At 57.1% G+C, this 25,891-nt stretch overlaps 6 protein-coding genes across 8 annotated transcripts; all 6 read left to right on the top strand.

Annotated features, from left to right (window-relative positions):
• Window positions 1–345: 345 nt before the first annotated feature.
• Window positions 346–6,962, top strand: ABB37_06442 (hypothetical protein; the record flags this gene model as incomplete). Of its 3 annotated transcripts, none has more annotated exons than XM_015804766.1 (1): window positions 346–6,962. In XM_015804766.1, the coding sequence occupies exon 1, from the start codon at window positions 2,754–2,756 to the stop codon at window positions 6,960–6,962; it is 4,209 nt and encodes a 1,402-aa protein (XP_015656744.1). In that variant the 5' UTR covers window positions 346–2,753. The 3 variants fall into 3 exon arrangements, with proteins under 3 accessions (XP_015656744.1, XP_015656743.1, XP_015656742.1); XM_015804765.1 differs by having other exon boundaries at window positions 357–6,962; XM_015804764.1 differs by having other exon boundaries at window positions 2,232–6,962.
• A 780-nt stretch (window positions 6,963–7,742) lies between these two features.
• ABB37_06441 (hypothetical protein) lies at window positions 7,743–9,932 on the top strand (the record flags this gene model as incomplete). The annotated part of the gene is made up of 1 exon (XM_015804763.1): window positions 7,743–9,932. The coding sequence occupies exon 1, from the start codon at window positions 8,121–8,123 to the stop codon at window positions 9,930–9,932; it is 1,812 nt and encodes a 603-aa protein (XP_015656741.1). The 5' UTR covers window positions 7,743–8,120.
• A 1,946-nt stretch (window positions 9,933–11,878) lies between these two features.
• Window positions 11,879–16,681, top strand: ABB37_06440 (hypothetical protein; the record flags this gene model as incomplete). The annotated part of the gene is made up of 1 exon (XM_015804762.1): window positions 11,879–16,681. The coding sequence occupies exon 1, from the start codon at window positions 12,089–12,091 to the stop codon at window positions 16,679–16,681; it is 4,593 nt and encodes a 1,530-aa protein (XP_015656740.1). The 5' UTR covers window positions 11,879–12,088.
• An 812-nt stretch (window positions 16,682–17,493) lies between these two features.
• On the top strand, window positions 17,494–18,452 carry ABB37_06439 (putative mitochondrial thymidine kinase; the record flags this gene model as incomplete). Its single annotated transcript, XM_015804761.1, has 1 exon — window positions 17,494–18,452. Exon 1 carries the CDS (start codon window positions 17,631–17,633, stop codon window positions 18,450–18,452), a length of 822 nt encoding a protein of 273 aa, XP_015656739.1. The 5' UTR covers window positions 17,494–17,630.
• Window positions 18,453–20,080: 1,628 nt separating this feature from the next.
• On the top strand, window positions 20,081–21,058 carry ABB37_06438 (putative mitochondrial hypothetical protein; the record flags this gene model as incomplete). Its single annotated transcript, XM_015804760.1, has 1 exon — window positions 20,081–21,058. Exon 1 carries the CDS (start codon window positions 20,207–20,209, stop codon window positions 21,056–21,058), a length of 852 nt encoding a protein of 283 aa, XP_015656738.1. The 5' UTR covers window positions 20,081–20,206.
• A 523-nt stretch (window positions 21,059–21,581) lies between these two features.
• ABB37_06437 (bifunctional nitric oxide dioxygenase/dihydropteridine reductase 2) lies at window positions 21,582–22,930 on the top strand (the record flags this gene model as incomplete). The annotated part of the gene is made up of 1 exon (XM_015804759.1): window positions 21,582–22,930. The coding sequence occupies exon 1, from the start codon at window positions 21,725–21,727 to the stop codon at window positions 22,928–22,930; it is 1,206 nt and encodes a 401-aa protein (XP_015656737.1). The 5' UTR covers window positions 21,582–21,724.
• Between the last annotated feature and the right edge of the window lie 2,961 nt (window positions 22,931–25,891).

The raw sequence follows: 25,891 nt of genomic DNA, 5'->3' as shown, positions 1-25,891 counted from the left end.
GTTGCGCAGCGGGATCGCTTGCTGTGAGGCATGAACGCTTTTAATTGCATACGTGATATCTTTTGAAAACAATAAAAAGGAAACGCCGTGCAAGCCGACAGAAATACAATGAAGCCTCCGTGTACATGTATGTGCACATATACATGCATCCCCGTTATATCGAATGTCGTTCTGAGATTTGAAAAAGAATAGTAAATCGGAGCGAGAGAAGGAACGTGTGAGTTTCTATTTTTATTATTTCTGGCTTTTATCACGTTCCTTCTCTTTGTTTTTACATCTCTTTTGCTTCTTCTTTCGTCAGTGTTTCTCTCTCTCTCTCTCTCTCTCTCCTGCAAGCGTGACACAGAGAACGTGTAGCTTCGAGACGTGTTTTCAAAGCTTGTTCCTCTGTCGTCTTCTTTCTTCATCTCCTTTTTCGATCTGATAATTCGTTTTTTCATGGGATTGTTTGACTCCTCTGGCGGTGTTGTCTCTCCCGCTTCTTTCCTTCTTTCTTCTACTTTACTATTTTCCTCATGACTTATTGATTCTGTGAGGGCAGCCGCTTTTTTTTCAGGTCGTTGCTGATGCCGCTCCGTACAGGTTTGGAGTGGGGCCACTGGAGTCTCTCATCTGATCTACCGCGTTCGTTTTGTGGGTTGTTGTTGTTGTTTTGGATTGTCTGTTTTGTTCTTCTTCTTTCAGTTGTTGATGCTGCCCGTGTGTGTGTGTGTGGTGAAAACAAATAAGAGGGGCGTGGTGCAGCTTCTCTGTCGGACACATTTGGCGCTGCGGCGTTACGCACTCACATGTGCGGCTGACACACGTAACTGCTAAAACACGAAGAGAAAAGAAATGACAGGAGAGATGTTGACGGTCTCGTTGACAACGGAGAGAGGAAACGTGAAGGGAGGGAGGCCAACGAAAGAAGAAAAGAAACAGGAAAAGGAAAGGTGGTGTAAAGGGGAAGAGCTGCGGGCTTTTTTTTCTCCTTATTTTTTTATCTCGAAAAAAAAAAGGTGGAGAATGCATCTCGCACCTCACGCAGCCAGAGGTTTGGGAATCGGCCCGGACAGCTTCTTTTAATGGGGAAACGGAAGATAATTGCAGAGGTCGAACGTTTTTTTTTTCTTCTCTCTTGAACGCGTTGCTTTTGTCCTTTTACTGTTTTCGTTGGCCCCCCTTTTTATTTTCAACCTTTCCGGGTGCGGTGTTTCCATTTTCTTTATCTTTTTTCACTCTTCCCTTCTCGTCTTCCCGTCTCTTGTGCGTTGACGCGAGATCGTTTTACGGACCGCTGTCCATGAACCGGGTGTGCGTTCGCCGTCTCTCTTTCATTGCTTGTTTGTTTTTCTGATTTTCTGATTTCCCCCCCCCCCCTTCGCTTAGCCGCGTGCGTTCTCTGGCGGATACACCGGTGTGTGTGGGACGATGCTCCGCCGCTATAGCCAATCCTTTCCTTCTCTTCTCGCGATCTTATTTTTTTTTTGATCGTTTTTTTTTTATATGTTTTACGGCACTTCAACTCAAACTATGCTCTTTACTTTTCTTTCCCTTTCTCTGTTTACGATCCTCTTCCCTCGCCAAGGATGGAAAATGAGGGATAAACATCAGCGGCGAGGAAAAGGCGCACACATATGAGGCGGACGTGCGCGACCTCTTTTGTATGTTTGTTTTGGTCTTCCTTGACGGAGTCCCGCAGCAGATGCGGCTGTGCCGTACGCGCACACCAGCCTCTACATATGTGTGTGTGTGTGCTTGTGTGTTCATGTGTCTGTGTGTGAATTGATGTATGTACTGCAGCAGACGCCTCTGCAAACATTTTTTTTCTTCTTAGTTCATAGTACATGCACGTGAATGCACCTGTTCATTCGGATCCAGATAATACAGTGCAGGACAGAACAAAAGCAAAACTATATCAAAAAGGGAAAAGCACCACGGCTGTTGTTTCCTTCGGCCACTTCAGTACCACTGCGAGGCGAGCAAATTATATCTTTGTTGCTGACACGGCACAACGGTGACTCCCTTCATTACAATCTACCCTTATTATTTAAAAAGGGGGCTGTTGTTAGTTCTCGTTTGTCAAACGATCGGTTTGTGCACCGCTGCCCAGGACAACGCTTTCCCATTGTCGAAATTGAACCCTTCTCCTTTCTTTTCACTCTCTCTTTATTCTTATTTATTATTATTTACCCCTCCCAACCTCGTATTGTGTTTTTGGGTTTCTATTTTCTCCCGCTCTCTCTTCCACAGCATCACCGCGAAGTTGCCGACACGAAAGACCTCGTTGCAGCCCACCCTACCATACATATATATATTTACCTTATATATACCTTTGTTTTTCTGCTTTCATTGCTGCGGAGAAGGTGTGTGCGTGTTGGACCTGCGAAGACGCACCAGTAACCCCTGCTCTCTCTCTCTCTGTGTTTTCTACTGCCAACCACCTCCCCCTTCTTTCTTTTTTGCATATATTATATTCCTGTTTTCACTTGTTCGTCGCTTCTCGTGTGTTTATTTGCGATTCGCGACGGAGTGAAAGCGACGAATTATTCACCTGTAGATCCTTTCCCCCCCCCCCTCCTCCCTTTTCTTTGAAAGGAAGAAGCCACCCGTACATACAGTATAGATATTTTGAAGAGCGCGCGTGACGCACCGCGAGACGACATTTCCTTCCTTTCCCATTCCCTTTCTTTTTTCTTCCTTCTTCTTCTGCATCCGCGAATCTCTCGTGTTGAAGGAGTTTTCGTGTGCGTGTCTGTGCGTGTGTGGAAGCAATGCAGTTCCGCTCCACTCCCCGGGCCGAGTCGCCCACCCATCAGCAGCTCTACAAGCGAAACCCCTCCAACTCCGTCGCGCGCCGCCGCAACTCCATCACGCCCTCACGCAACAGCACCGGTCTCGCCCTTGCCGTCGTCCCCCCGGGCAACTCCCCGCGTCGCGGATCCACCTTCGGGGCCGCCGGTAGCGCAGGGGAGGAGATGGTGTACGTGGCGGACGTCAATCCCACCTACTCCGTCACCGCGACCGTCCGCTGCTTTGTCCCGGTGAATGAGCGTGTTATGTGGAGTGCGGAGTTCAACGGATGTTTGTGTGTGCGGGCGCTGCCGAAAGGGACCTCGTTGCGCACGTTACCCGGCCGCGAGGACACATGCTGCATTTCGCTGCTGCACGTGCCGAAGGTGGAGCAGGTCTGGGCTGGCTTTCAGGACGGCTACCTGCACGTGTACGACGCCCGCACCATGGAGCTGATGAAGGAGACGATGACGCACGGTGGCGGTCTGCACTGCATGACCCAAGTGGACGATACCGTTTTCACGGGTGGCGCGGATTGGAAGATCTGTCAGTGGGGCTTCGAGGGCGGCGCACCGCAGCTGCTGCGCACGCTGCACGGCCATCGCGGCGGCGTTCGCAGCTTCGGCGTCTACGACGGCCCAACCGGAGCCGTGTTGTTCTCCGGCAGCGACGACGGCACCATTCGTGCGTGGGACCCGTATGTGCCCGCGGCCGGCGCTGACGCCGACGCCGCCAACATCCACGTCTTCTCCGGCCACGACCGTGCCGTGCTGTCCTTAGCCGTGATCTCGCACATGAATCAGCTGTGGTCCGGCGGGGAGGACATGACGGTGCGGGTGTGGGACATGCAGACGCTGGAGTGCCTGGCGGTCCTGCGCAGCGGCCACACCGCACCCGTGGCGAACTTGATGGTGGTGGAGTCACGTGTGTGGTCCGCCGATAAGCACGGGCACATCTTGCTGTGGGACATCACGACTCGCTCGCTGCTGCAGGACCTCGCGGAGCGGGTGCCGTACTGGGGCATCGGTCAGGGCATGATTTTGGCCATGCAGAAGGTGCAGCCCACCACTGCCTACAAGGTGTGGACGGCGTCGTCGAACGGCGTCCTGCAGTGCTGGAATGCGGAGACAATCCCGATCGTCTTCAACGACGTCCCCATCGCGGCGGGTGTGCTTCGCCACGCGGGGTCGGCGTCGAAGGCCATTGCGGGGGCAGCGGGAGGCGCCCCGGAGAGCCCGCGGAAGCCGGGCGGCGGGAGAGGGGTGAGTCCGGCGAGCTCGCGCGGCGCAGACGCAGCAGACACCTCCGCGTTAACTGTCTCGACGAACAACAACAACAACGCGGTTGATGTGAGCAACAGCACGAACGGGCGCGGTGTGGCCTCGCCGGCACAGACGGCGGCTGCGGCGCGCATGCAGGGCTACGTGGAGAACCTTCAGCAGGAACTGCAGAACGCGCAGCGCGACGCGAAGTTGAACTACGAGAAGTACCGCGTGGAGGTGCAGCTGGAGATCGAAACACAGCAGCTGCTGGCACAGGAGAACGCGCAGCTGCGTGACCGCGTGAAGGAGTTGGAGGAGATGGCGGGTGTCCCACACGAGGAAATCCACGCTGCCCGCACATCGCCGCTGGCGGCCGGATCGGCGCCGGGCCACACCGCCCTGTCGATGAGCAGCTCTGCCGCGGATGCGGAGGCGCTGACGGCCGAGATCGACGACCTGCGCCAGCAGCTGGACGAAGCGCATCAGCAGCTGGACGAAGCGCATCAACGGCTCGACGAAGCCCTTCGCAACGCACCAGGGCAGCAATCGCCACCCGTGACGGACACGCCTCTCGGCGGCAACCTGCAGAAGAAGTCGTCGGGCGCCGGCGTCGACCTCGATGGCCCGCCGACCGACCCGGCACGTCAGTTTGTGCGGCAGGACGACCTCGCCCAGCTGCCAGCGACGTCGGAGGACGTGCTGAGTGACAGCACTGGGCTGGGCCGCCCCAGTGCCACCGGTGCCACCCGTCAGTTCTCCGCCATCCTCTCGACGCCGCTCGAGGCGCAGTGGAAGACAGGCACCATCACCCGCACCTCCCTCGTCCGCCACTTCGACGGTGACAACTGGGAGTACTTGATCAACGAGAAGCCCTACGAGCTGCACAGCACGCTGACCGCGGACCTGTGTGCCGGCCTGGGCGTCGCGCCGACGCAGCTGGAGCGGGTGGAGATGCACGATGACGGCTTAACCGTGGAAGCGGACGTTGTGCACCCCGTCACGGTGCCCGCCGCGGAGTTGGAGCGGCGCATGCGGGAGTACCGCTTCCCCGGTTTGATGAAGATGCACGCGGATGCCTTCACGACGACCAAGACGAGCCCGGACACCGCAGAGGCGACCATTATTGACTTGCAGGAGCAGCTGACGAGCATGGAGAAGGCGTTGGAAGAGGCGCAGGAGGAGCAGCGCGCGCAGCCACGCGTGGAGGAGCCGTCGCCGGAGCCGCAGCAGCCGTACAGTGCGCTACGTGCCGGCAACGACGGCGTGGGTGGCCAGGAGAACACGGCAGCCGAGCAGCAACGCCTGAGGGACGCTAACGCGAAGCTGCAGGACGAGCTGGAGGATCAGCTGCAGACGATTGAGCAGCTGCAGAGTGCGATGGAGGAGAAAGAAAACGAGCTCGCCTCGGCGCAGGTCGACCTGCGGAACAAGGAGAACGAGCTGAAGCACCTGACGAACGCGCAGGAGCAGCACACACCCAACACACGCCGTACGCGCGACAGCCCCGACTCCCAGGGGCTGCGGCTGTACGACAGTGCGGTCCCACCACCACCGCCAGCCCTGGACGGCACGGCGCGCAAGAAGCCAGAGTCGGAGTCGGGCCGCCCAACCGAGCTCCTCGCTGTTCCTCTCGCACAGGAGATGACAGCCGCTGCCGCCAGTGGTGGTGTTGGGGCGCAAGATGACGACGTCGACAGCAGCAGCAACAACGCACAGAGGAACGCTCCGCTGCTGCAGCAGGCGTTGAAGGAGGCGAATGACACGATAGCGGCGCTAGAGGCGCAGAAGAAGAAGGCAGACGCAGCCGCAGCCGGGCTCGCCGACCAGAACGCCCGCCTGACGCAACAGGCGGCACAGCTGCAGCAGGAGGTGAAGGCGCAGAAGCAGAGGCTGGCCGCGGCGGCAGCAGCGTCGCCGACTGCGCTCGCGAAGACGCCTTCGGCGACGGCGACGACGGACACGACAACACCCGCGTCCACCTCGCTAGAAAAGGACGAGGTGTCTAACAAGAAGCACGGTAAGGAGGAGGAGCTGCGGCAGCTGCGCGAGGATCACGACGCGCTGAACAGCTACCTGCACGACCAGCTGAAGCCGCTCATCTCACGTCTGAAGAGGGCGAGGGGAGAGCTGCAGCTGGACAAGGATCGCCTGCTGGAGCGCGTGGCAGCGATGGAGAAGGCCGCGTCAGACGCAACCGCTCAGAGTGAGAACGGAGACGGCGCAACGAAAGCGCGCGGCTCGGCAGGGAAGGGGAAGTCAGCGCAGGGGAGCTCCCGTGACGCCCCGGCGTCGTCCACGGACCCACAAGACGACGAGGCAAGCACGCAGCAGCTCCGCGAGGATCATGAGGCGCTGGACAACTACCTGCATGAGCAGGTGAAGCCGATGATCTCGGGTCTCAAGCGGGCGAAGGGGGAGCTGCAGCTGGACCTATCTCGTGCCCAGGAGAGCTTGAAGCACGCGTGTGACATGTACGATGAGGCCGCGGCCGCGCTGGAGGAGGCGCGGGTGCGGGAGGAAAAGATGGGGGAGGCGATGGAGACGCTGAAGAAGGCTCTAGAGGCGGAGCAGCAGAAGAACCAGGCCTTGACGAAGGCTCCTCCTGGTGCTGCTGCTGGGCCGGGTCAGCGTCCAGGAAGTGCGGAGAAGGCGGAGGCGGAGGCATCGAATCTGCGCGATACCGTCGATCGACTCACGGCGCAGAACGCAGACCTGTCCGCGCGGCTGGCGGAGGCGGAGATGGTCATGGCGCACCTCCAGGACTCGCTGGGGCAGTCGGCGCACCTGCTGAAGCAGTCGGTCGATCAGCTGGCGGAGCAGCGCAGCGAGACACAGCGGCTGCTGAACAAGATTGAGAAATTTCAGCAGAACTGCCGCAGCCACAGTGAGAACGTGCCGAGTGTGTCAACGTCTGATAGTCTTCCTTAGATGAATTCCATCGGTTGCCGTGTCTCTCATTCGTTTGTTCGAGTGCATGTACTTTTAGAAAAGGAAAAAAACCCTGCCCTCTCATTTTCTGTTTTCCGTTGCTTTATGTTGCTTCTCTGTTGTCGCATAAGCACTCTGTCCTTAACGTTATTATCCTGGGGTTTTTTTTTGATGTTGCTGACCCCTTTTGAAAACACTGCTGACGGACAGCGCAAAGTGTGTGTGTGTGTGTCTCCCTTTCTTTACTTTTCTCTTCATATTTTTCTCCGTATTTTGCAGAGTTGCGTTTGGCATGCTCTTCTCTTTTCGCGGGTGTGTGTTGTTGTCGTCTTCATCGTTCTTCTGTACCTCGTGTTTTTTTTTCTTGGATTTACGTATGCATATATATATGCGTGTGGCTGTCTGTGTGTGTGTGTGGCTGTGCTTTGTGTTGACGGAGTGTTTCCAGTCATGGTGATGAACCGCTACCTCGAGCATGCGTTAAACGCTTCCTGCTTCGTCGTGCAGCGGAGCGCCGATGACGCGCCCAAGTCCATGTGCGTTGTTCTTGCTATCGCTTCACTGCTCAACCGTGTATTGTAGCTATCACGTTTCCTGCTGCTGCTGCTGTTGCTGCTGAGTGGGATCGTGTTGTGCTAGTCAAGCGAGCAGCTGAATCGCCAACGGAACACGATGGCGTTACGCCCTCAAAACCCCAAAAGACAAAGCCTGCTCTTTGTTTTCTCCTTATTTTGTCCCTCTGCTTCGTCACATCGCGTGTCCGCCTCTCTTCCCCGCGCAGTTCTATCGCACCACAAACAGCGCCTTTCAACGTATTTACTAAAACTCTTTCTTTTCGTTGTACCCGCCTTCGTCGTGCTTAAAGAAACCGCAACAAGAGAGACCAAAAAATTACTTCGAACCTCTTTTTGTATTTCGTGTCTGTGTGTGTGCGTTGCGCTGTCTACACATACGTGTGTTCCGCTACACTTTGACCCATCACGACCGGCTTAGCCACCTCTGCTCCTTAACCCCTTCTTTCTTTTTGTTGATAAGGACGAAGAGGAGAGTACTTTCAGAGTGTAAGACCAGCGAGAAGACACGACTGTAGAGAGATAAATATAAATATATATATTCAGCAACAGCATGCCGCCAACGATAAACAGCGATCGCCCCGCAATGCGGTCATCCACGCGTGCCACGACGTCGCCTGGCGCGTCCGTCAGCCGCAAATCGCGCAAGTCCAAAACCCCTGCGGCCACCACCGCCATTCCCAACGCGAGCACCAAAACCCCGAAGAAGGGGCGGGTGCTGCGCCGGAGCGAGGGCGGCGCCCCGACAAGCATGCGCTCCTTATCGAAGCGCGACGTCACCGCCGTGTGCGACTCCGTCAGCGTCGCCGGTCGCTTTGACGGTCAGTCGCGCTGCTCGGCCATGTCGCCGGACGCGACGGTGTGGACGGGGGAAGCGGACGGCTCCATTGTGATCCGGCTCGCCCCGAGTGGGATGGTGGTCAGCCGCATCGAACCCATCGGCCGCGCCGCTGTACTGACGCTGACAAGCGTGAAGAGCAGGATGTGGGCAGGCTACTCGGACGGCACCCTTCGCGTGTTCGACCACGCGTCGCGCAAGATGCTGCGGGAATGCACGCAGCACACGGCGGCCGTGTATGCCATGTGCGCCGCGGACGGCTTCGTCTACGCGGCCGGCGCCGACTGGAAGGTGTACCAGTGGGAGGCGTACGACCTGCACTTTTGTCGCATGTACAGCGGGCACCGCAACACGGTGCGCTGCCTGGCGACCTACAAGGACCCCGAAAGCAGCCGCCGCTACGTCGTGTCGGGCAGCGACGACGGCACGGTGAAGGTGTGGGACGCCGCCGCGACGGTGACGTCTGTGAAGAAGACGGCCGCGAGCAGCGAGAAGGAGGCGGGCTGCATCGCTACCCTGGACGGGCAGGGCAGCGGCGTGCTCAGCATGCTGGTCCTGGAGGACACGGCGGAGCTCTGGGTGGGCAGCGAGGACACCGCCATTCGTGTGTGGGACCTCTTCTCGATGACCATCACCTCCGTCATCACGGCGCACCGCACACCGGTGGTGTCGCTGCAACGGGTGGAGGAGACGATCTGGTCCGGCAGCAAGGACAACGCGATTGTGATCACCAACCGCTTCTCGAAAGACGTCGTGCACCGATCGGCGCAGCCGCCCACGAGCAGCAGTAGTCCGCTGCAGCGCTTCGGCAACATGTCCATCCAGCCCGTCACCCGCACGGTGGTGTACAACGTGTGGGCGACGAGTGCGGACGGATCGTGGCAGTGCTGGAACTTCGCGGCACCGGAGGGCGGGGCGCCCTTCACCGCCGACGCCCCCGCCAAGTACCCCGAGGGCCACTACCTCTCCGAGAACCGCCACCGCGCCTCCGCGCCGACGAGTCAGCGCCGCGGCAACAGCGCGCGGGCCGGCACCGTTGCGGACGCGCCGGCCTCGAACAGCGCCAGCCGTTATCTCAACGGGTCGGTGAAGGAGGAGGAGGATGCGGAACTGCGCGAGAGCGTCGCCCGCACCCGCCGCTCCGTCGAGGAGTTGCTGACCGAGTCGGCGGAGGTGTCGCGGAGGAGCATGAGCGCCGTAGAGGATGAAAAGCAAGAGAAGGCAAAACCCGCGGGGGATGAGGGGGACGATGTCCCGATTGAGGTGGTGGCCGAGTCGATCCTGCACGATCGCGCGGAACAGACACAGAAGGAGGTGGAGCACCAGCAGGCGCAGCTGCAGAAGGCCACGAAACAAGCAGAGATGATGCGTGCCCAGCTGCGCGAGCTCGGTCAGGATCCCGCCGCGGTGGCGGCGGCGGCGGCCCCTCTGACAGCGCAGAAGAGCAGTGCGACGGACAGCCCGGGCACCGCAGCGCTGGATGGCGTCTCGGCGAAGCTGGCGGCGCAGAAGGCGGAGAACGCCGCGTTGGCTGCCGCGATCGGCGCCGCAAAGAAGTAGAGGTTACCTTTTCTTTCTTCGTGCTGTGATGGCAGTGGTGGTCGTTGACATTGGCATCTTGCTTTCGCTCTCCTCTCTTTAACTGTATTGTCTGTGTATGTGTGTGTGTGTGCTTTACTCCCTCAACATAGCTGATTGTCCGAGTACAGGATATATATATATATATTCTCCACTTTTTCTCTTTCCTTTTTTCTTCGGGTTTTACCATTGCTTCCCCCATTTGTGAGGGATCCTGTACGAACTATCTCTTCTGGTTTTATATATATATTAATTTTTTTATCCCCCTGTTCTATATCCTACCCTATTTGTGCTATGTAGATAGAGATTAATAGATCCCAGTATGTCGCAGCGGTCATGCAAAGGAAGGAGGGAGAGGGAGGGAAAGGGAGGGAGTATCGATGTCTGCTTCGACAGATCTATTCTATGCCAACTCGGCAAATGAATGGCCTTTTTTCTTCTTTTTTCTTCTTGGGGAGGAAGAGGGAGGAGGGAGGAGGGCTACTCTCTTGACGCTTGCATTTATAACCCTTGCAGTTTGTATGCGTGCTGAGACCTTCCTCACCCCCTCTCCCCTCTCCCCTCCTTTTCTATCTTCTGCCTTTTTCATTGTCACAGTTGTGTCGCACGCCGTTCGCTGCACGTGGGCTTTTTCGTTCTTGTGTTGTTGTTGTTTTTCCGGTTGTTGTAGCTCGCAGCCGAATCCTCTCTTTTCTCTTCTCTTTTATTGGGTACTTCGCATTTGTGCGTTGCAGCTTTACTGGTTTTGCTGCTTTCTCTCACCCAGACGCCGGCTGCGTTGCGTACGCCGAAGTGCGGCCCGCCACTCCGCTCTTTTTGGGGGTGTTCTCTTTCGGTCTAGAGGATCCTGCGTTGACCCGCTGTGGTTGCAGCAGATGAGGGAGGGGAGGAAGGGGAGAACGGCGTCACACGATTTGCAACTCGCATTTTCTTGCGTCCCCGCTATTGCGGAACACACCGAACAGCGATATTTTTTTTTCCTTTTCTTCTTACTTTTGTTTTCTGTTGATTTGTTAGAGGTCTCGTTTTTGCTGTCGGCGTCGTTGTGATGTTGGGTGGAATAATTGTAACTTTAAAAGTACCCCGCTATAGTTCACTTTCTTTGTTAGCTGTGTGTGTGTGTGTGTGTTTGTTTGGTTGGTTGCTGTCATTGACTCGTTGACGAAACTCGTGACATCGTTCACGCCTCACGTTCCAGAGATCCGGAGAACAGTATTTAAAATAGAAGAAAAAAGGCTGTAGAGGAAACTTATGTGTGGGGTTTTTCATCGTCTTGTATTTGTCTATGTGTATGTGTGTTTTTGCTGTTAGATTCAAATCCTACTCTTCAGCGTTGGCCCTTTTTTGTTTCTGTCTCGTGGGTCTTCTCTTCGGTACGGTGGTGGTGAAGTGTTCGTCTGCATTTTTTTTTTTGTTTGTTGTTGTTCCTCCCGTCTGTGCATCATCAATTTCAATAGTTGACGTCGCCGAAGAAGCACAAGACAAATACATATATATATCCGAAGACGGACTTCCAACTGCACTTTTCTTTTCGCTCTTCCACCGGCTCACTGCTGGGCACAGCCGATGTTGGGCCTCGTCGTCTTCTGAGACACCTCGGCAGGATGAAGCGGCTGCTTCGAGAGTCCTGGAAATGCAAGGGGAAAGAGGGGAGTGGTTGTGGAAGACTTCAGCACCCGTAGGTGTCTTTTGAGGTTTTGGGTGTGGGGGACGGTCCTTTTCAGCTGCTGGGTAGCGGTGCTACGCATCACAAGCGCGCGAAGAGGGCCGTGCCGACGTTTGAAAAGAAAACTAATGTAAAACGTTACTCCATTTCAAAGCCTCTACCGTATCTGCCGCTGATCTCGCTCACCCTCTCCAATCCTTACTCTTTTCTTCTTCTTGTTGTTGTTGTTTTGTTGTTTGCCACATAACGACGTCTCTCGTAAGGCCTGTTGGGACGTATACGCACAAAGGCTCTTCCTTCTCCTTCGGAGGAGCTCTTTCTCCCTTTATATATATTTGATGCCACGCGTAACGAGAAGACACATTTAGTTTTGTATGCATCAGCAAATTTGACGCGTTTGTGGTTTTTCTTAGATCTTCTTTTACTGCTCTTATCTACTCTTTTTTTTTTACTTTTCCTTTTGGACCTCACGATGGAGAATCGAAAGCTGAAGCGCTACGACTCAGCGCCGATCTCCTCCGGCACGTCATCGTCGTCGGCCGCCGCTGCCCGCGCCGCAGCGCATATCTCACACGTACCACGTCCGCAGGCCTCCCCCTCCGCCAAGCCCATGATTAACGCGTCGGCCTCATCGTCGGCCTCCGCCGCTGCTGCTGCTGCTACTCCTCCCACAGCCGACCGCTCCGCCGAGCCCTTCGCGAAGCAGCTCGAAGCGTACTACCGCTGCATGGAAGAGGACAATCAGGCGCTGATGAAGCACTACGAGACTCACGTCGCGGACATCGCCTCCCTTAAGGCCCTCGCGCAGGAGCGCAAGTACAAGGAGGCGGTCTTCAAAACAATGGAAGCCAAGACAGCCGCGATGGACGCCTTTCTGCAGGAGTTGGCGGACCTGACGGCGCCGAGTCGCGGACTGCGCGCGAGGGGGGACGCAAACCTGCGAAGCCCCGCAGGCAGCACTCCTGTGAAGACCGCCGGCAGTACTCAGAAGGCCTCGCCCACCGTCGCGGCACCGGCCGCCTCGATGGACAGCGTACGCGAGGCGGTACAGCAGCTGCAGGCCTCTCTACAGGCGGCATGCACCAACGAGGCGAGGCACCAGCTGACCATTCAAGCACTCGAGAAGGAGCTGGCAGAGTGGAAGGAAAAGGCGCGGGCACGCCACGTCCGGACGAAGTCGGGTGCGACGGACGGCGGTGTCACGACCGAGGAGGACAGCTGCTTCCTGCCCGGCACCGCGAAGGAACTGCGCGAGGCGCAACGACGAATGCGGGACTTGGAGCGTCAACTGATGAAGGCAACAACGGAGGCGAAGGACGCGGCGGCCGCCCTCGCACTGTTGGAGCAGCAGCACCTCGTGTCGACGCTAACGTTGCAGCGCCGCGACGATGAGCTGCTGGCGATGCGTGGGCTGCTGAACTCAAAGGAACAGCTGCTGGCGGCGCTGGAAGAGGAGACGAAGACGGCACGAGCGTCCACCACCGCGGGTACGACGACGGCGGCGGCGGCAGTGACCCCTGCTACCCGGGCTCGCGGCAGCGCCCGCTTCGTTCGCATGAACTCCGCCCCTGCGGCGGCGGGGTCGGCGGGACACCGCTGCGGCGGTGAGACGAGCAGCGACCGCCTCGTCGTCACCCACCACTACCGCCTCCTCGGTGGTCAGCGCTTCGTCGACGGGCAGGTCTTCTCGGCCGAGTCCTTCAAGGACGCCTTTCTGCGCTCCGTCTCGACGATGCTGCACGTCCCGTACGGGTACCTGACCAGCGTCGAGGTGCGCACCCACGCCGAGGCGGTCAGCGTGGAGCTGGACATCCGCCACTCCTCGCGCGTAAAGGAGGACGAGATCGACTTCCTTTTGCTCAGCCACGACTACCCAGAGGTGATGACGTTTCTGGAGAAGGTGAAGGCAGAGCTGGCCGCGACGACGCCGCCGGACCGCAACGCTGTCCGTGTGCGGGAGCTGCAAGCAACGCTGGCGGAAAAGGAGGAGGAAGTCGGCGACCTGCGCCGGAAGCTGCGCGCCGTGGAGGAGTCCGTCGAGCGCCGCGACCGCGAACGCGAGGTTCTCGATAAGGACGTCGACGTCACGTTGCACGAGACGGAGCGCACCGTGACGGAGCTTTATGAAGCCCTGCAAGCGGCCCAGCAGGAGACGCAAGCCGCGCAGAAGGCGCTGAGTTTGAAGTCGTCGCAGGCACGCGTCCTGGAGCACGCGAAGAGCGCCGTGGTCGACGCCGCTGCCGCAGCGGAGCGAAACCTCAAGCAGGAAATAGAAGCACTGAAAGATCGGCTCGCGCAATCACTGGACGACCTCAACAAAGCAAAGGATAGCGTCACCGAGGCCGTGCTACGCGCACAGGCCGATGAGAAGATGGATGTGCACCTCGCCGTGTGCTCGTTTGATATTCCCCTGTCTTACTCTTCCTGTGCATCTGCGCCTCGCATCGCGTCGACACTCCTGCAGAACGCGCAGGAGAGGCGCGTGTTGCACGCCCTGGTGCTCGCCTACGCCGGCTGCACCGGCGGTGCGATTCCCGTCCAGGTAAAGAGCTGTGTGTTCTCCGAGGGCAGCAACAGCGGCTCGTCCTCCGCCCTGCACGTGGACGTGGAGCTAGCCTACTACGCCAACGCGCGCACTGGCGACGCCGTGACGGCGGAGATCAACAGGAAGCTCAGCGAGGGCGGCAGCTGCACCTTTGTCCAGGAGTACCTGCGCATGCGTGGCGAGTCGGCCAGGAAGGACGCGACGGCCGCTGCGGATGCGCAGCGAGCGATCAGCGAGGCGGAGCAACGTGCCACCGCCGCACTGGCCGCGATGCGTGCCGAGACGCAGCACGCACACGCGACAAAGCTGGAGGCGGCGGTGAGCCAACTTCAGCAGATCTCGGCACGCCTGACGACCGTGTTTCCTGACTCTTCCCCGGCAGGCACCGGCTCGCCGAGTAAGGCCAACTCCGTCGTCGGCCGCGTCGAACAGCTTATTATGCGCGTCACGACCGCCGAGGCCGCCGCACACCGGCACGCAGAGGAGTGTCAGCGCGCGACGCGGCGCCTGACCGAAGCGCAGCAGGAGCGGGAGCAGCTGCAGCAGACGCTGAGCGAGCTGACGGCGCGCTGCGCGGAGGTGCGCCTGGCGAAGGAGCAGCTGGCCGCACGCCTCGCCACGGCGGAGGATCAGCGGACGGCGGCGCAGACCGCCGCGGCCACGTCGGAGGGCGCGCTGGCGGAGAAGGTGCGACGGCTGGAGGCCACGCTGCGTGCCACGACAGCGGCTGCCGAGGCGGAGAAGGCGAAGTCAGCCGAGGAGGTGCAGGCGGCGTTGGCGGCGTTGGCCGCTCGCGTGGTGGAGGCGGAAGCGGAGTCGAAGCGGCTGCGGGCACAGCTCACCGCTGCGACGGCGGTGGCTGGGGGGGACTCCAGGAAGGAGGAATCCGCGCTGCGTGAGGCGCTGCGACTGGCGAAAGAAGACCGCACCGCACTGGCGCGACAAGTGAAGGAGATGGAGACGGACATGAATGACTTGTCCAACATCCAGGCCGCCATGCAGCGCGAACTAGAGTCCGCCCAGCAGGAGCTGCGCGCCAAGAAGCACGACTTCGACCTCCTCGTGAAGCAGCTCATCCGTATGGAGGAGAAGGAGAAGAAGTGGCAGTCGGACCCGCACCCACCCGTTGCGTCGCCCGACTCGCCCTCTCGCCTGCAGAACGAAGAGGCGGAGAAGGATGACGTGGCGCGGGAGTCGCTCGTTGTGCTGACGAACAGCAACACAAACCTCCAGCAGTGTCTGCGCAAGTTGCAGCGCACCATGAATACGATGGGCATGGAGATGAACGCGGCAGCGAGGGGCAGCAGCAGCATCAACAACAGCGGCAGTGGAATCTACAACGGTTCTGCCAGCTCGACCGCGCCGGCGGTGGAGGACAACGGTAGCAACGGCAGCGGACGCGGGTCGCGGCGCAGTGGACACCGCAAAGGCGCGCTATCCGCCACGGTGTCGCGCGCCGCGATGGACCACCAGCAGCTCTCCGCCCACCTCTCCAGCCTGCTCTTACTGATGCTAGAGACGCTGGAAAACGGCCTCAATGGTAGTAACAGCGATGCGGGTGCCGGCGAGGGTGGTCGCACAGCAGACAGTGCGGCGGCATGTACGCGCACCGCCAGCTGCCACAGCAACTCCCACCACACGAGCAGCCACCATACCAATCCCAGCACGCACGCACCGACGCGTATTGTGAGACAGCAGCAGCAGCAGCTCAGCGATTCGCCCTTCGCGCGCACGCGGTCTACGCCGGTGCTGGGGGAACGGGGAAGCCCAGGTGCTGGCTGCAGTGACGACGACGCGGCCGCCGCCACCGCCACCGCCACAGCGCAGCGCGACACGCCGAAGTGGGAAAGCCCCTCATCGGACAAGTGCAGCAGTAACAGTACCGCCACGGCGGCTGCGGCGGCCCTCCACGCCAGCCCGACGGTGATCGGCTCCGGCGGGAAAGCTAAAGTGGACGCGGCGCCGCGGCTGGACTTTCATCGCCAGGCAAGCGCCACCGCGTACATGCGCAGCAACACAGCAGCGGCAGCGGCAACGACGGCGCAGAGCAGCGGAGGCGGCGGCGGCCTCCCACCGACGTCTTGCGGGGCCGCCAACGCGAGCCAGACGGAGGCAAAAAAAGAACGGCGGAATCGTGAGTTGCCGCAGCGACGCACAGGGGGCGGGGCGGCCGCCACAGGAGCTGCAGCGACGGCGCCCAACAGCCGCAGCAACATCAACGCGAATTCTTCGTCTGTGGGCTCGAATGCAAACGCCCCACGCCGCTCTAATCTGTCCACGACAACGGCAGCTACAACGACGGCAGCAGCAGCAGCGTCCACGGCGAAGTCGAACCCATTTCTTCGGAGCAGCACAGCAAGTGGGAGTGCAACTTTGTCGGCTCCTGCCGCGGCGGGCGCCACCAGTGTGGCGCGGGTGACCAGCGGCCACCCTCGCGTGGCGACGAGCACGGCAGACGCGGGCGGCCCGACGTCTCTGTCCACCTCGCAGACGCACAAGCAGTATCGCAGGCGGCTTTAAAACGGCACAACAACAAAAAAGCGTTGAAGCGCGTTTTCGTGTTCCCTCTGGCGCTTTTTTGCGGAGGTACGAATTTGCCGTGGCGCGGCAAAACCACGGCATTATATTATATACACTCTCTGTATCCTTGTTTTTCATTTGTTGCTATTCCTTACTGCGTCTCTTGTTGAGCATCCACACGATGTTGCGCGTCGCGCTCTTCGTTGCCTTCTCTAAGTTGGTGTTTTGTTTTCTTTTGGCTTTCTTTTTCTTTTCTTCTTTTCTTTTCTCACAATTAGATCGCTGTATGATTGATTTCCTACCCTTGTGTAGTCTCTGTTTCTAGATCCACTGTTCTGTTTGCCCTCTCCCTCTCTTATGCATCGTGTTATTCTCCTCCTCTCCTTTTGTACATCTGTGCGTGGATGGCACGCCTTGTCGCGTATATCGTGGGCCGCAGCAGAAGAAGAAAAGAAAAGAGAAGAATGAACGGTGCTCGGTCGCTGTTGTCTGCGAGGTAGAGGCGACCCATTATCTGGTGGCAGCTCTCTTGCCGCCCTCCCCGGAGGAGGGGGGAGGGGGGGGGAAGATAAAACCTCTGCACTGACAGAGGCACCGTGCCCGCCACCACATCGCATCCGCTCTCGTACGCGTTCACGCCCGTGGCGTAGCGTTCCGGAGACGGGTTTCAGCTGGTGTCGTGTTTGTTCCTGGATGCAAGAGAAGTGAAGTGAAAAGAAAAAAGCCGCGATGCGTACCCTCCAACCGTTTCTCACCCGCCGTCGCTCCTCTTCTTTTTTTTTTTTCACGCAACGTCCGACTTCACCATCGCAGAGGCTACACTCCTCATCACCGTCGCACCGCGCACCTCGCCGTCGAGTTCGGATTTCCACTCGTCTCTTCTCTCCCTCTCGAGCTCCCTCGTACATTTCCTTTTTCTTTTCCTCCCAAACTTTTCTTACCAAGAGTCATGTTCCGTGGACGTATTGAACTGGTGATCGGCCCGATGTTCGCCGGCAAGACGACGGAGCTGATGCGCCGGGTTAAGCGCGAGATCCACGCTCATCACAGCTGCTTCGTCATCAAGTACTCCAAGGACACCCGCTACGACGTGCGCAACATCGCCTCGCACGATCAGGTGACCTTGCGCGCGCAGGCAGCCGTGACGAAGCTGTTGGAGGTGCAGGAGAAGTGGAGAAAGTTCGACGTGCTCGCGATTGATGAGGGGCAGTTCTTCTGCGACCTGGTGGACTTCTGCAACACGGCCGCGGATGCCGGCAAGATCGTCATGGTCTCTGCGCTGGATGGCGATTACCGTCGCAGGCCGTTCGGACAGATCTGTGAGCTGATTCCGTACTGCGAATCGGTGGACAAGCTGTCGGCGGTGTGCATGATATGCCACGAGCGCCCGGCCAGCTTCACGCGCCGCACGGTGCACGCGGAGCAGCTGGAACTGATTGGCGGTGCGGACATGTACATCGCCACCTGCCGGGAGTGCTACATGCAGCCGCACACGCCCTCGCTGGAGGTGATGCGGAGTCAGCGGCAGACAATCAGGGAGGTCGAGAAGAGCTACCTCGGGGTGGCGTGCAAGAAGCCGGTGGTGACGACGCCGGAGAAGGCAGCGGAGGGTCGCAGAAGTGAGGAAGGCGCGACCTCGTCGGTGTCTGCCGGGTCTGTGGGTACGGTCGACTTCAAAGCACCGCGTGTGGGGGATGGGAACGGCTTCCCGCTGGCGCCGCCGCCCAAATTGGCGAAGACGGAGAAGGCTCGGCTCGACGCCATTTCGTGATCAAATACCGGCGTTGGCGGTTCGAGGACACGTTCGCCCATATAGAGGCACCAACAGGACGTTTCCGTGCACCTCCTCGCCACATCCTTTTCTGATGATGTCAGCGCTGAGAGACACAAAGCAAGGGAGGGAGCCGTCCTACCCCTTCTTGCTTCATTTTCATTTTGCGTGTTGTGATACACAGCGCCTTGAGGTCAGAGCCTGTGTGTGTGCGTGTGCGTGTGCGTGTGGTTTCTTTTTTTCTTCTTCAAAGTGCCCCCACACGACAACACTTACAAAACAAAGAGGTTGAGCATGTACGCACACCATCGTAAATTCACGCACTCATAGAAAGAGACAGGGGGAGGAGGAGAGTCGACGTCGGTGTGTGTGTGTGTGTGCGTGCACACACACGTGTCTTTCTTCCCCTTGTCCATAGAAGACTCTTCCCCCCCCCCCCTCTATTTTCTACTGTTACTTTAGTGTGCTTCCACATTTATTACTTCCGATTTGGGAGGGTTCTTCTTTGTATTTTTCCTTTTCCCCATCGTGCTGACCCATACCCCCCCCCCCCCTCGCCCGTTGTGTTCGCAGCTGCGTACATTAGCGCCAACACGGAAACAATTGAAACGGGGATGGCGGCCAGAAAGCCCAGCAGGTTGGCGGCGTGAAGGGTCGGCGCAGGCTACCACCGATGCATGCTCTTGTGAAGACGAAAGACGAGCTGCATAGAGAGAGGAGGGGGAGCGATATCAAACGAAGTGCGACGAGTCGGGCGCGGGTGAGTCTTCGACGTGTGTCACCGTATTTTTGTTTTACTTTATGCTCGCCTCTGAATACCGTACGAAAGCTCGTTCCAGCTTTGACAGCGTACGTTAGTCATTGCCTTTCTCGTTTTCTCTCGCTGAGGTAGGAGAGGTTCCTTTTCTTGCTCGCTCAAGTGTGTGTGTCGTCACACCGTTTATTTTCTCCAGACGTATTGATGCTACTATCGCTGTGCAGGCTGTCTTTGTATTATTATTATTTTCGTGCTTCATTATCTTCGGCTTTCTTCTACCCGCTCAGTAGTCGGCCAGGAGGGAGAAAGGGACAACAACCCGCTCGCCATCGAGTACAAAGACGGCGGGGTGAAGCTTGTATAGCCTGCTGAAGCGGTCAGACGCCGTATCGCACACGCTCATCAATGCGGTGCACTCTGCAACTGGGCAATCAAAACCGAAGGAAATATCTTTTAAAAAAAAACACGACAAAAGGGGGGCTTGAAACGAGAGTGAGGCACCGCAGTCCGCGAAAGCGAAGGTTACGCCTCTGTGGAGGGAAAGGGAGAAGCGGAAGGGGAGATTTTTGGTCCTGCCGCCGCGTTTCATCGCCTACAACTTCAAGGCCAGCGTCATGCTGGAATCGACGCAGAAGAATCGAAGCGACGCCGCGACGGTGATATTTTGTGTGTGTATGTGTGTGGGCAACGTTTGGGCTCGGACTTCTTTTCTGATTGTGTACGGCTCGCAAAAGCGAAACACCGAGCTGAACGTGGCCGATACGCGCCGCCTCAGTATTCCGCTTCCTTCAATGGTGCTCTTTCATACTTCTATAGTGACAGCTCTTTCCTCTCGCTCCTCCTCTTCTTCTTACATACGCTGAAAAACAAAGGAAGCAGGAGTACCGTGAGCGCGCTAGAAGTCTGCGATCAGACTCAAAAGCTAACGCTTCACCATTCGTGGCATCCATTTTTTGTTTTTTCTCTTTCCGTGCTCACACCAGCGTCACTCCACAGCATGTCGTCGCTCAGCTCCGTCGGTACGATGACGCTCCGCAGCGCACTCGCCTGCTCGATGCTGTGTCGCTGCCTCACCACCTCCGCCACGGCAGGCACAGCCGGCACGCGCACCTCCACACACCGCACTGCGCTGGCAACGCTGACCGGCGTTCGCCTGACGAGCACGCTCGGTGCACCGACACGGGCCCTCTTCGTCGCAAAGCGGCGCCGCACCGGGAAACGGGTCCCTGTCGCGCCGACCGCGAGCGCTCACTTCCCATCGCAGCGGAGTAGCGGCGCTGCCCCAGTTGCCCCAGTGGAGGCGAAGCCCAACACACCTGCGTCGTCATCCGTTGGCGAAGACAACGGGGCAGACGCGACGTCAGCGCACGATGTACCGCAGCCGCAGCAGCAGGCGGACTCCTCATCCGTACCGCCGACAGAGCGGCCACGTCGGCGTTACTCCGTCTCGTCAGCGGCCGCCGATCAGCAAGTCCAACGCCTAAAGCAGGAGCTGCTGCACGCACGGCTTCGACTTGCCAAGGCAGAGCAGACGAAACTCGCGCTCTACGAAAGCGTGCTGGGGAAGCTGGATGAGACCGACCGCGCCGCCCAGAAAGCCGCGGCCAGTCTGCGCTACACCGGCATGGCGCTGCGCTGTGCGCATGACAACTTGGAGGTAGAGCTGCGTCGACTCATGACGATCGGCCTCACGGCTGGCGAGGTCGACGCGGCGGCAGTGGAGGCGGGGGCACGGCAGTACATTCGGCAGAACATTGGATTTCACGCCGAGCACGTGGCACGTGAGCCGTCGTCCGTGACGGACGTTGTGCGGGAGTCGCGAACACGCTCGAGGTCTGACACACCTTAACTCTGTTGTTCTCTTTTGCCGAGCCAAAACGTTTGAGTTCAACCGCACCTCTCCATCGCCGTATAAGACGAAAGAAAGGAACGTCCCCTTTTTGAAGGAGATTCGGTGTGCTGCCACGTTACTGTCCTACGCACGTCTTCTCTCTTCCTCTCCCCCTCAACCTGTTGTTGCTATTTCGGCACATGGAACGACGACGATCTGCACCCTGCGGAGGGGACCCTTGAAATGCGGTGATGCTTCTCACCTCATCATTAAGCAGAACAGAAAATATTTCTTCTTTTTTTTTCATCAACTGTTTGCGATTCAACTGCCACTTCCACTTCTGGGATCAAGAGGGTGCGTACGTGCGACAAGGTTCCGTGCTGATGTATTACTACTATTGTTTCCCCGCCCCCGCCCCCACCCATGTACCGCCTCCCGATGACGCACCGCGATCCATCGCACGCCACCGTCCATCCTCCGCTCCTCCTGGTCCCTTCCTCTGCCATTCATTCCGTCCTCGCAACAACCGGCAAAAACGGAAGATTTTAACTGCCTGATCGTTTACCTACCATCTCTCCTTCATAGCGATAACATCTCTCTTCAAAAAAAAAAATCCTCTCTTTTTCATACGCCACATTCATTTTTCATTTCTTTGCTTTTAACACCACATCCACCGTCGTTGTCATGCCGCTCGCGGAGAAGACGATTCAGGTCGTGGAGGCCACGGCGCCTGCTGTGGCAGCCGTGGGTCCGCAGCTGGCTGCATCCTTCTACAAGCGCATGTTCACCAACAACCCCGAGTTGAAAGATGTCTTCATCATGGCGCACCAGCGTAACCTCGCGCAGCCGACGGCGCTCTTCAACTCCGTTGTGGCGTACGCGACGCACCTGCGCGACCTCGGAGCGCTCGGACCCGCCGTGGAGAAGATCGCGCACAAGCACGCAGCCTTCAACATCAAGCCAGCCCAGTACCAGATCGTCGGCTACAACCTGCTGAAGACGATCGAGGCGGAGCTGAACCCCGGCCAGGACGTGCTGGACGAGTGGGGCAAGGCGTACGAGCAGCTGGCGCAGATCTTCATCACACGCGAGGAGCAGATCTACGCGGAGGTGGAGTCCAGCCCGGGTGGCTGGCGGCCGACGCGCGCGTTCCGCGTGGCGGACAAGCATAGAGAGAGCGACGCAATCACGCGCTTCAAGTTGGTGCCGGCCGACGGCAAGCCCATCGCTGCGCATGAGCCTGGCCGCTACCTCTCCATCTTCGTGCGCCACCCGTCCATGCCTTACCAGGAGATCCGTCAGTACTCCATCGTGTCGCCGCCCAGCCACGAGTACTACGAGGTCGCGATCAAGCGCCACGACCAGGGCCAGGTCTCGCGCTACATGACCGACATTGTGAACGTCGGGGACGAGTTGCAGCTCGCACCGCCCTACGGCGACTTCTTCCTGGACCTCCCCAAGGACACCACCACCCCGATCGCTCTCATCTCCGGCGGCGTTGGTCTCACGCCCATGCTGAGCATGCTGCGCAGCCTCGCCGTGACGAAGGCCACCAACCCCCTCTACTGGGTCCACGCCGCGCACAGCAAGCGTGTGCGTGCCTTCGCGGACGAGGTGAAGGAGACGAAGGCCGCCACGCTGCCACAGCTCAAGATCTACAACTGGCTGTCCGAGGTCACGCCGGCGGACAAGCAGGGCGTCGACTACGACTTCCAGGGCCACATCGACATCAGCAAGATCCCCGACTTCTGTGCCAACCCCGCCACGCAGTACTACTTCGTCGGCCCCGACGGCTTCATGAAGAACGTCGAGAAGCAGCTGCAGAGCCAGAACGTCGGCGACGACCGCATTCACTACGAGTGCTTTGGCCCCTTCAACCCTATCAAGTAAGGTGCCGGTGGTGTTCTCTGACCGCCGTTGCCGCTGCTGTCGCGGGTGTGTGTGTGTGTGCGTGTTGTTTTCAACGCTGGTCGGCCGTTCGTTTTGGCTTTTCTCTAGAAATATCCTCTTAGAGTCGCTTGATCACGTTGGGTGAAAAGGGGAGGAGGACAAGCGAAAGGTTTCCGGGCGCCTACCTGTAACGGATCTCCGTCGTGGTTCGAGACCTATTTGAAAGAAAGGAACAAAGATGCACATACGCTCTCACTTTTATTCCTTTTTTTTTTGCAGCATTTGGCAAGTAGCAGAAACGGATTTTGAAGAGGCGACTCGATGTCGGCAATGATGCCGCGAAGTGAAACTTATTTTCTTTTTCTTGTAGATAATGCACTTCGTGGCTCGCTGTTTAATCAAGAAACACTCTCGTTGCCGCACCAAGCCGCCAACTCGCCTTCGTTTCCTTTTTTCGATCTTTTTATTATTATTATTATTATGTGGTCTCCCTCCTCTTAACTATTTATGATTTCCTCCTTGCCTTTCGTCGCCGCTAGCGCAAACGCACTCCTTACAAACTTAGCATATTCGAAAAAACCTCCCCTCCCTCCTCTTTTTTCCGTTCGCTCACATATATATATGTATGTTTTCTATTTTAATGGGAGGTTGTGGTGGGTCTTTCCAGTTCGCATCCCCCACTGAAAGACGGTGAACTGATCAATCATTTCCTCAATGCCTTTTTTTTTAAGTCTCTGATTTTTTTTTTGTTTTACATGCTCTTCCTCACATGCGCCCGTTGTTTGCTGGTACTCAGGTACCTGTCACCGTTCGTGTATTCTTGCTGGTTTGTTTTGAATCTCCGTCCATGATTGATCGCCGGTTTTTCGTTCGTGGTTCTCTTGACCAACGCCATAGGAAGAAGAAGAGGTGGCGCAGCCGCTGCCCGCCGGCGATCACGGCCACGTTCTACAAACGAAGTACCGAGGAGAAGAGAAAGAAGAGAAAGAAGAGGAAAGAGGGCACGCCATTTCTCGTGGAAAGAGAAGACGTGCACGGAGTCCGCGTAACCGCTTGGCCTTCCCTCCACGTCTTTCTTTCTCTCTTCCCTTCTTTTAATAAGAAAAGAGCGAAACACTTACGGACAATGACAAGACCAGAAAGGCTGTTTTCCTATGAGACGCACAGCGCTTTTTTTTTTTTGTTTGATTGAGCTTTTCGTCGGATTTAACGGCCTACGTCCTTCTCGCGAGAGTAAAGTCCCTCTCGTCATCGCCGTCTTTGTTTTTCTCTCAATAGAAAAGGTGATAATTTGTCATCATCATCACACGCGCGAAGATGAAATGAACAGGGTGGTATTTTCTTTCTTTCTTTCTCTTTTTCCTTCTCGTGATTTCACGCTTTTCTTTCTCCCATTTTTCACTTCTTGAATTCCTCTCACCCTACTGCACGTCGTGGTGGGCAAAGCTGGTGAAGAAGGGAGAGATATATGAAAAACGCCGCCCTCTTTTTTTTTTTCAGAGGGCAGAGGAGGAAAAAGCAGAAGTGTATTGAAGAAGTGCAGGATTTGTTTTTTTTTTTCTGGATGGTATCCGCGCCGGTGTAGCAAGCAGCAGCGGAGGAGTGAGCAGGTGAATGTGTGTCTCCGCTACCGTGGACATACTTCATCCTGCCGTATGTTGTGCTCCTCGCTGTGTGAGAAACACCTCACAGTTTTGCTTTTGTTTTTCTGAAACTCGCGCCTACCGTTTCCTGTGCAAATACTTTTTTTGTCTCAGCGCCATATTGCTCAAAAAAGGAATAAGAGTATCTTTAATACATCAAAATCGAAAATGGATATATAATGATAAATAAAGGAAAAGGTAAATGAAGTCGAAATGCTCTTATTTTTATTTTCTCCTTCTCTTCAACTTTCAATCATTTGGCATACTCTTCTCCCGCACACGATACTTCGAGGAAAAAGGGTAGGTATTTTATTTGGCAGATGCAGAGTTGTCGTTGACCTCGGCGTTACTTCTCTCTCTCTCTTCTGTTCGAATTCCCCCTTTCCTTTCCTGTTTTTTCTTTAACGCCTGGGTTAAGGAATTTCGCCCTTTTCAGTGAACAGTGTTCTTTGTGCTGCCGACGGTCAAGAGTCACGTATGCAGGTCTCCACTTCTCGTGGAAGCGCTACTTCGATGCTGAGACGACGTGTTACATGGCAATATGCTTGTTGTTGTTGTTGATACGTGTTTTTTTTTTTACTAGGATGGAGGGTCACACCCTTTCTTTCTTCTTCGGAGTCTCTCTCCCTCTCTCAGGCCGGGGCGGGGGAGGGGACATCCCCTAAAACGAATTTTTTTGTTTCTCTTCTCTCGATCTTTCTCTTGCTTTCCTCTAGTAATTTCTCTTGTTTTATTATTATTATTTTATCAGTATTATTTATTTTTGTAGTGAAGGAAGTTTCCGACGAAACAAACGAAAAGAAAGCAAAGAAGACCGTCGACTGCTTCGGGAAAAGGGCGAAGTTTTTCCTGATCTTTTTCTTCTGTTTGTTTCCTCTCGTTTTCTTTCTCCCCTTTATTATGATTTCTTTTTCGGGTATTAAGTCGTTGGTGCTTCTTGGACGCCAAACAGGGCGAAACAGACCCCCTCTTTTATTATAGTTTCCCACCATTATTACTCTTCGCTGTCTTGCTTCCCTTCTGATCTGTTTCGTGCGCATCGTTCCTATGGGGACGCGAAAGAGAAACTGACGGTAGGAGGAGCACCGACCATGCAAGCCAGAACCCTTCAATTATGATTTTTCCCTTACGTTGCCGGCTACGTCCGGCGGAGCGTTCCTGAGAGCACAAACGCGGCGAAGAGCGCTACAGCAGGAGAGACCTGTTTGTGTGTGTGTGTGTAACGGAAAACCGTCTTAGCTGCCTGCGCAGAACAATGCCTCTCGTGACATCTTCCCCTGTCGCCTCTTCTTTCCATCGCCGCTATTCCTCTCTCTCT

Source organism: Leptomonas pyrrhocoris (genome assembly GCF_001293395.1).
Source record: "Leptomonas pyrrhocoris isolate H10 chromosome Unknown, whole genome shotgun sequence".
In the NCBI taxonomy this organism is placed as follows: domain Eukaryota; phylum Euglenozoa; class Kinetoplastea; order Trypanosomatida; family Trypanosomatidae; genus Leptomonas; species Leptomonas pyrrhocoris.
The sequence above is the reverse complement of the archived record's forward strand: the minus strand, read 5'-3'. Positions and strand labels throughout refer to the sequence as shown.